Raw genomic sequence first — 9,393 nt, 5'->3', positions numbered from 1 at the left:
GGTAGGTGAGGTCAGGGTGGACCTTCATGAGAGAACTCAGGCCTCCTACTACTTCCCTGTGAAGCTAGGCCCCAAGTTTCAGTTCCAGCCGAGCGGACAAACTCAGGAACACAGTTCGAGCACATCCTTTAAAGACTGTATTCTAGGGGCTCCTGGGTGGCTCCCCGGGTTAAAGCCTCTGCCTTCGGCTCAGGTCATGATCCCAGGGTCCTGGGATCGAGCCCTGCATCAGGCTCTCTGCTGAGTGAGAACCTGCTTCCTCCTCTCTCTCTACTGGTCTCTCTGCCTACCTGTGATCTCTATCAAATAAATAGTCTTTTTAAAAAATTATTAAAAAGAATAATAATAAAATAAAGATTGTATTCTAGCTTAGAGAGTGCGGCGTGCTTGAGCAGCGAGGCCGCAGCCGAGGGCGGGAATCCCAAGCAGACTCCCTGCTGAGCACAGTGCCCAACGGGGACCCTGTCCGCACCCGAGATCATGACCCGAGCCCAGACCAAGGATCGGACGCTCAATCCACTGAGGTCCCCAGGTACCCGGTTACAAACTTCAAGTTGAAGCAGAATCACCCCGAGAGGGCTGCAAATCCGTTTTCAGTACCAAAGCGTCTTCTGAAGCCAAGTGCTCATCCAGGTGACACGGACTCCTAGCAATGCTACCGATTGTCAGGAGTTTGCTAAATTCATGTAATTTTTTTTTAAGAAAATAAGCAATGAACACTGGAAGTGAGGAGAAACTTCAGAAACCAGCTCACGTGGAACTTCTCTATTATTCGGTGTGGGTTAAATTTGGTGTTTCCTCGACCTGCCTGCTCTCCCGTTAGTGCTCACCCACCGCCGGACCCAGCCCTCCAGGGTTCTCCCTTCTCTGAAGTCCTGTAGCGTCCCCTGTCGGAAGCAGGTCCTCTGACACGTCAACCTCCAGCTGTTTATGCCGAGTCTGTCAAAGCTCTAGGGCAGGGACACTGTCCACGCGTCCGAGGCCCAGCCCCGCTGGCGCACAGCGGCGGCCGTGGACACTGATGGAATCCGCACCTCCCCAACGGGCGGGCCGAGGCCAGGGAACGCCGCCTTCCACCACCCGATTCAGGGGCGGACCCGTGGGTCGCTGCTGACCTGCCCCACACGGGGGACGACACGAAAACACATCACTTTCATGTCCACATGAAGTCCCCTCCCCAAACGCCGGTGCCCATCTCGGTAGCTGAGACAGAAGTGCTGACCTGCACACTGAGCAGTGACACGAAGTCTCACATTCACTTTCCGCGCTTCAAACAGCTCCATCAGGTGGCAAACATGTCATCTCCGACATGTTTCCTGTCTCCCCACTTCTCTGCGCACGCTGGGGTCTCAGCAGGCCTGCTCAGGCAGTGGCCCAGCCCCCTCCCGCCCCGCACCCACCCGGGCCGTGGCAGTTCCCTCTGCCTGGCCAAACTCCAGGGCCCCCCAAGCGTCCGGGCTGCCGGAGCCAGGAGAGGGAACAGAGCCTGCGGTGCGGAACCGGAGTCCAGCCCCGGAGCGGTGGGACCCCGCTCACGCTCACACGGGACTCCAGCAGCTGGGCCGCGGCACCACCTCCCTGCAGCCTGCCCGCCGGCCCGGGACGCAGAGCCTCTGTCTGAACGAGGGGCGCCCCCTGGCACACACCCTCGCACTCGACGCAGGTGTTCTGCACGTGGTGGGCGCTCGCGTTTTTGAATCCGTATTTTCCAGAACATAAAATCTCATGGCATTCAGTTTTCTTAAGATGACCTCTGTGCACTGATTCCAAGCATTTCCACCCACACACAGGCAAGTAAAGGAGAAGCCCAACAAGTTGTTTGAAAGTTCTGTATTGCGTCACATCAACGGTCTTCACGTACACGCGCAGGAGGGAAAGACAGCTCTTCCTCCTCCCGCCCCCAAACATCACAGGAGACCAACTCTTGCTAAAAGATCAAGTTAACCATGTCCCCTCCTGAAATCTAACCATTCGTTCTAGAAATGAGCATCTAAATTTTCTAACTTAACAATCAGGCACAGGCACCGACAGTCCCACTGTTTTCAAATGTGTCCCTGAACGTTTCTCTCTCCTACGGTCCAGTCAGTAATTGATCTTAATGCCCTCGACCAGATAAACCTGACACTTCAGAGCTTGTAAGTTAAACACACTATGGTCACTAAGAAGACAACTGTTACCTACACACATCTTCCCCCCTCAAACTATTTAGCACCATTAACAGAATTCTCAATACTAAAGGGCTTTTAATCCAATGACCATTCAAATAGAGGACCCTGACTCTTAAAAACACAAATTTGTTACTTTTCTCATACACAGTACAAATTCCCTCCTGTCTTATAGATCTTTCCGGCAATGTTCTCTGCTGCCCTGAATGCCCTCAACGACCATACAGCTGTCCAGTTCTTGCCGGATGCCAATTACAATTCCCTCGGTCATTAGTAATGAGAAGTTCAGACATTATGAGTAAAAGGCTTTAAGCTAACTTAAATGTGGTGAAATACTGTTAACATAAAATTGCGCTGCATTTCTTTTCTACTGTCACATATCTCTAAAGTGCTGGGGTTCCTATCAGATTTCTGTCCTGCACAGGTTCAAATCCTGGGTCTCACGACTGGATGGCCCAACTACCATAAAACACGATTGATCTGGTTTCAAAAAGGACCATGACCTTGCTAAAAAAGTTGCAACCACCACCTCTCTTTAAACCTGGAACAGACATCACCTTGAATAGATGACCCTGTCCTTCCGCGCCCCTGTGCAATGGAAAGCAGTGAGCCGAGGTGTGCGCTGAGAGGCCACGGCCACATTCTTCAGGGTTAAGATGGTCACAAACGTGTCCGGGACACTTAATGTCCAGTCTGCACGTCGCCCCCACACGCCGCTAAGTCCAGACAGCGAAAGAATCCTGATTCTACAGACAGAACTCACCACCCACACAGTTGTTCCTTCCCAGGACACTAGTTTCCCAGCCACACACAACCATCAAGGGGGCATTCTCTGAGGGTAAGTTTTGTCGAGGCTCAGACACTGTGCGGTGAACTCCCCAAGGTCCCTGTTCAGAAATCTGCAGTGAGAAACTCCACACACAGGAATTCGAGAGCTTCACACCTGGCTCTCAGCACAGAGACGCCCCAGGCTTCTCCGAGCATGGAGTCTAGTGATGGTCTGTGCTGAGGCACGTACATGGCTTTACTCTAACTCCTGATGTCGCTTCCCTACGGACAATGAAGTTGGTCGACGAAGGACCGAGAAATCGTTCTGTAAGGCCTCCTCGGCAGGAGAGTACAAGGAAGCGCTGGGAGGCACTTAGGCCACAGACCGGTGCGCGCCTCTCTGGGGGAGCCGATCCACCTGCCCGAGGCCACGGCTGCCCCAACCAAGGGCGTGAGAGTTCAGTGATCCAGCAATGGTTCCCAAAGCCGATGCCTCGGACACTAAGGAAGGGCTAAATTCTGAAAGGAAGAACAAAGTAACTTCACAGAAGAAATCTTCACAGGTTCCACTCGCTTCTGCTTGTCCTCACCTCCGTGCGTTTGGGTGGAACCTGCACTCCCTAGGACAGCCAGGCTTGTACTGCGAACATGGTCCCGCCACCACCTCTCCCTAGAGGAGTCCCGCCCGCCCCTCGCTGCAGCCTGGTGTCCCTGATCTCTTCAGCCCCTCATCTGCAACAGGAAGCAGTTCCACAGCGACACCCTGAACTGGTCTCCGTGGTTTTCGCTGTGTGTCCGCGAAGCACCGGTGAGGAGAAGCAAGGCCCTTCCCTGGAAAGGTCTGGGAGCCCAAGCTGAAACAGACACAGAGTAGCCCACGGCAAAAACGCCTCGTGTGCGCTTCGCCGCACACAGTGTAGAGACTCCCCCAGGGCAGAAACATCGACACTAACTAATATCAGGAACAAAACCCGAAACGTTGGTAGATCAAATTCTAATGTGACAATTTACAAGTAGACAGTGCTCTGCTGGGTTAATAAATCAGAATTAGCTAAAAGACAGTATTCTAAACACCACGTCGCTGGAAACTCCCACTGGGCAGACCCCCTTTGTCAGTTACATTTAGAAAAACGGTCATGACAGGAGAAGGAGCGAGCACCAAGCTCACTCGTGCAGGCCACGGGGTCGCGCGGAGTAAACCCTGCGGTTCACAGGTGAATGTGCGCATCTTCCCTTCAAGTCACGGAGTCCTTCTTCTTCCGGAAAGGTGATTTCAGCCGCTTCCATACACTGGCTTTGGGTTTAGATTTTTTCTCCATGGCCAGCACTGCCTCTTTTTCTTTCCTGCGTATCTCCCGGACGAGGGCATGAAATACATCATCGATGTAGTAGCGGTACGCAGCGGACGTCTCAAAAAAGGGACAGCTGAATTCTCGGGCTAGAGCCAATCCTTCTTCCTTGGTGACCTTTAAAAAAAGTAAACATGGGAAAATGTCCAGTGGAAACCAGATAAAATAATCACAACTGCCCCGAAAAGTGAAAAGTGAAGGGGCTATCTGAACACAAAGAGAGCTCAACTCCGGAGGTGTCCGAGCAGAGCTCAGGTGGGAGGCGGAGTCCAGCTTCCTTCTCCTCTCCCTAAAAGTGATTCTATTTCTGATCCATTTTAAGGATAACTTTTTTGGAGCACCCCGAGTGACTCAGTCATTAAGCGTCTCCCTTCGGCTCAGGTCATGATCCCAGGGTCCTGGGATCGAGTTCCGCACCAGGCTCCTGTTCATCGGGAAGTCTGCTTCTCCCTCCCCAACTCCCCCTGCTTGTGCTCCCTCTCTCGCTGTCAAATAAATAAGTAAAATCTTTAAAAAATTATAAAATAAAACATAACTTTTTGGAACAGGAAGTAGTTACAGATAGGAAGTATGTAATTTTTAATTTTCTTAAACTCTAAAAGAAATCCAAAGTCGATATATTCAATTAGGGATATACCATTTCTCCTAAGTCTGAACCCTTTTTCTGACTTTTTGCTACCAAAAGCAGCCCAGCAATGAATGTTTTATATATGAATTCCTAGAGAGATTTTCCCAACAGGTATTAATTGAGAAGCACTGTGAACTTATCTATTGTCAAACTACTTCCAAAAAGTCTGTACCCACTCCACAGCTTCTACCAGTAGCAGGACCACCACTGGTCCCGATATGGCCGTCCACCATTCCCTCAACTCTACACCAAACAGCCAGATTCTAAACACTGCTGCCAATCTGAACAGTCTGGCTTCCTCTAGAATCCTCTACGATCTCTCTTACTCTCCCCTCCAGGGTGCCCGCCATCAGGGAGCACATCCACAATCATCATGCCACAACACGGATTCACCCACCAATCACTTTCTGAGGTTTTAGGAACTGAACGTTCCATGAGCCTTTATGTAATATGAACTCCATTTGTTGTCTGATTGCCTTCCTGTGGATTTTCTCCTGTAAACTGATTTCTAACATCCAGATTTTATCCAAGTTAATTGCAAATCAGTAGACTTAGAAAAATTTTTAAGGTTAGAAGTTAATTTCACATTTTGTGAAATCTGAGACCAGACACATTTCTGCTCTCTCCTCACCTGTCTTAGCTGCTTTAGGTCAGACTTGTTTCCTACCAGGACCACAGGGGTATCATCAGTGCGTCGAACTCTGTAGATAAGCTGCTTAAACTCCCGAACCTCATGAAAACTTCGACGATCGGTGATGGAGTAACAGATGATGAACCCTTCTCCTGCCCGCATATACTGATCCCGCATGGCTGTGAACTCTGCCTGCAGGAGAACAGGGTCATTAATGTAATGATGAAACCTAGAGCTGCACACAGGTTAGCTAGGGTTTCAGAGCAAAGAAGAGACATGTATCAATTACCTGCTATCCTGAGTCAGAGGGCATGAAAAATTAAGAGAGATGCACTGGTGATCTTCTCTACGTAAGCCTCCCCCACCCCCGTAGAGTGAAAACACCTTTTTCTTTTTTTAGAGATTTATTTCTTTATTTATTTGACAGATAGAGACACAGAGAGAAAGAGAGCACAAGCAGGGGGAGTGGGATAGGGAGAAGCAGGCTTCCTGCTGAGCAGAAAGCCCGATGCGGGGCTCGATCCCAGGACCCTAAGATCATAACCTGAACCAAAGGCAGACGCTTAACCCACTGAGCCACCCAGGCGCCCTCAAATGAAAACACCTTTACACACAGCATTCGGAGATGTAATACCTGTCCAGCTGTATCCAAAATGTCCAAGTTGGCAGGCTCATCATCAATACGAATCCGGATTTTATAAGCATCTTCTACAGGAGGGAAGAAAGGTGTACTATAAACCCATGAACATAGGAATATTCAATCTTTTATTTTTTCTTTTTTTGAGTAGTCTCTAAGCCCAACATGGGGCTTAAACTCAGGACCCCAAAATCAAGAGTCAAATGCTCTATCCACTGAGCCAGCCTGTCACCCTGCAACCTTATTTTAAAATTCATCTTATAGAGAAGCAGGTTACACACAAGTACTTTGAATGCCCAGGTTTTCTCAGGAATCACACTCAATCCATTGAGATATGTACCCTGGGTCTTCAACGGAGGTGTTTTGTATTTTTCACCTAAGTGACAACATAAGTTTACTCACTCATAATTTAAATCCACAATTCTAAGCTAAAAACAAATTCTTTTCTTTAAAGATTTTATTATCTCACAAAGAGAAAGACAGCGAGAGAGGGAACACAGCAGGGGGAGTGGGAGAGGGAACAGCAGGCTCCCCGCTGGGCAGGGTCCATGATGATCCCAGGTCCCTGAGATCATGACCTGAGCCAAAAACAGAGGCTTAAGCCACTGAGCCACCCAGGCACACCTAAAAAGAATTTCTTTACGTGTATTATTATAATAACCTCGGAAAAAACAAGGACATTTTAAAAAAGAAAAAACCCCCTGACTATTTCCGTCACTCAAGTAATCATAGTTTACGCCCCAACCCACGTCAATGATTTTTTCTTGAGCCCCTGCTCATGACCGTTCCTCGAAGATCGAGAGTCCACTAAACCAGCGTTTCTCAAACTGCGGGTCGGGAGCCATTAGGATCAGTGAATTGTGGAGGAATTTAATGGGTTGCGACCAGCATCAAAATAAATAAGCAGAAATCGGAAAGGAAACGTAAGCGCGTACCACGCGCAGCGACACGAACAGCTTCCCGCGCACAGGACCACGCACACACTAGTACCACGCACACGCACTCGCACGAGTCCTGGCTACGATGCAGTTTTCCTTCTCAGGACTAGCAGCCAGTCGGCAACGAAGCCCCCTGGACAAAAGGCCCTAAATGGGAAGACCCCCGGGCAGCAGCCAGGGCGTCCTGCGCAGCGCTGAGCGCCGGCCCGCTCCCGTGCCTGGCGGCGAGCGGGACTCAAGACACCGAAGTGTTTCTGCTGAACCAGGCACCGGTGTCCGAAGGGCGGCGGGCGGCAGGGAACACCGACTGGTCCCGAAATCAGCTCTTTCAGAGAACACTAGGAGTCTTGCGTTAAAGAAAAGGAAAAACCTCTGCGGAGCTGGAGGTAGATCATCTGAAGTCCTCAACAGCGTTTCTTCCTAGGGCTCCCGACCTAGCGGGGATCCCAACGCGCGCGTCCACGCAGCACGTCGCGGGCCCCGCGGCCCGCAGAGCCGCAGCGGCCGCAGCCCGTGGAAACCCGCCCCGGAGAACCAGCCCCGGGTCCCCGCGTCCGGCGCCGAAAGGCCCCGCCGGCTCCCCGCTCGCCCGCTTCCCTCGCATCCCGGGATCGCGCCCCTCGGCATCAAACCCGCTTCCTTACAGCCCGGGAAGAGCGATGTCCGGAGTCTGCGTAGAAAACCGCAGCACAGGCCGCTGGGTCCGGGAGGGGCGCGCCAGCCGCGGAGCGCCCCGTGCCGCCCGCGCCGCGGAGACCCCGCTGCGGAGGGACGCGCCGGCCCGCGCAGTGAGCGCGAGCTCCGGGGGCAGCGCGGCCGCGGGTCGGAGCCCGCGGGTCGGCGCCCGGCCGGCCGGACTTGTTCTTCTGCTTCCCTCTGCGGGCGCTCCAACCGCTGACTCATCGTCCTGCGGCCGGGGACCCTCGGCGCGGAGCGCAGGCGGCCCCGCGGCGGCACACGCTGCCCCGCCGCGCGCCGGACAGCCCGGGACCGCGACAGCCGCGACCCCAGCGCGGGAGGAGGGTCCGCAGAGGCGGCGGCGAGGACGGCCGCGGCCCGGCGCGCTCCGCGGACCTCGCACGGGCCCCCCCGGGACGCTCCGGGCAGAAGCGCCCCACGGGCCCGCGCACCGCCGCGCGGACGGGCCCACGCAGGGGGCTCGCAGCCCGGGGACTTACCGATGGTGGGGTCGTGGTCCTCGGGGAAGCGGTGGCTGATGAACTGCATGGTCATGGCTTCGGGACGAGACAGCACAGTTACACGGGGCGGCCTCGGCGCCAGCTCCAGCCCCCCCCCGCGGGGCCGGCACCTACCGCTCTTGCCCACGCCGCCGGCGCCCAGCATCACCAGCTTGTACTCCCGGGAGAGGCCGGCGGGGCTGCCGCAGCCGCTGCCCGCGGGGCGCCCCGGCTCCATGGTCCCTCGGGACGCGCACCTGCGAGGGCAGAAGGACGCGCTGCGCCGGGGCCGCCCCGCGCCCCGGATCCTCCCCGCGCCCCGGATCCTCCCCGCGCCCCCGGCCCCGCCCGGCGCCCCCCGGGCCCCGGCGCCCCCCCGCACGCCCCCACGGCGCCCTCGGGCCCCTCCCCAGCGCGCGCCCGGCCCGGCGGCCCCCGACCCGCCGCCCCCTCACCTTGCCCCGGGAGGTCGGGCCGGCGACCCCGCACAGCGCTCGCGGGGACGGCAGTTCCCAGAAGGAAAACAAAAGCGGCGAAACCACTCCGGGCTCCTCCTCCGACCAGGGCGCCGGCACGGAGGCCGGGAGGCGACCCCTGGGGCCCCCGGGCCCTCCGCGCGCCCCCGCTCCCGCCCCCGCGCCGCGCGGACCCCCGGCTCGCCCACCCGCCCGCCCCACGCGAGGATCCGCCGGTGACCTGTGACCCCGCCCGCGGCCGGGGAAGATGGCGCCACCGCGGGGGGGCGGGGGTCGCGTGACGCGCGCCTGGCCCCGCCCCCGGGAGTCCCGCCCCCTCGGGAGCCCGGCTCGCGGGCGTGCGCATGCGCGCGGGGAAGCGGGGCGGTCTCGATCGGGGACGCGGGGACGCGCGCTCTCACTGGGATTGCGTGACGTTTGTCGCAAAACCCGAAATGCGAAGCCGGCAAATCCCCCCGAAATAGCACGGACGCAGCTCCAGCGCCGGGGCTCCTAGGGGCCGCCGGAGCGCAGACCCCAGCCGCAGGCCGGACAGTCCACGCTGGCTCCGCCGCGGCAAGAGTGTGCTGCCCCCAGGAACGCAGCGCTCTCCGGCTGCCCCGGGGCGCTCCCAGGGGCTTTCA

At 55.7% G+C, this 9,393-nt stretch overlaps 1 protein-coding gene across 2 annotated transcripts; it reads right to left on the bottom strand.

Moving 5' to 3' along the window:
* Positions 1 to 3,912: 3,912 nt before the first annotated feature.
* RIT1 (Ras like without CAAX 1) lies at positions 3,913 to 8,958 on the bottom strand. Of its 2 annotated transcripts, XM_082703444.1 has the most exons (6): positions 8,750 to 8,957; positions 8,430 to 8,551; positions 8,295 to 8,351; positions 6,176 to 6,249; positions 5,542 to 5,733; positions 3,913 to 4,399 (listed from the first exon to the last, which is right to left on the bottom strand). In XM_082703444.1, the coding sequence occupies exons 2-6, from the start codon at positions 8,530 to 8,532 to the stop codon at positions 4,169 to 4,171; spliced, it is 657 nt and encodes a 218-aa protein (XP_082559570.1). In that variant the 5' UTR covers positions 8,533 to 8,551; positions 8,750 to 8,957; the 3' UTR covers positions 3,913 to 4,168. The 2 variants fall into 2 exon arrangements, with proteins under 2 accessions (XP_082559570.1, XP_082559569.1); XM_082703443.1 differs by having other exon boundaries at positions 8,295 to 8,551; positions 8,750 to 8,958.
* Positions 8,959 to 9,393: the final 435 nt, after the last annotated feature.

Source organism: Mustela nivalis (assembly GCF_964662115.1).
Source record: "Mustela nivalis genome assembly, chromosome: 16".
NCBI classification, from domain to species: domain Eukaryota; kingdom Metazoa; phylum Chordata; class Mammalia; order Carnivora; family Mustelidae; genus Mustela; species Mustela nivalis.
This window is presented reverse-complemented; position numbering and strand designations above follow the sequence as displayed.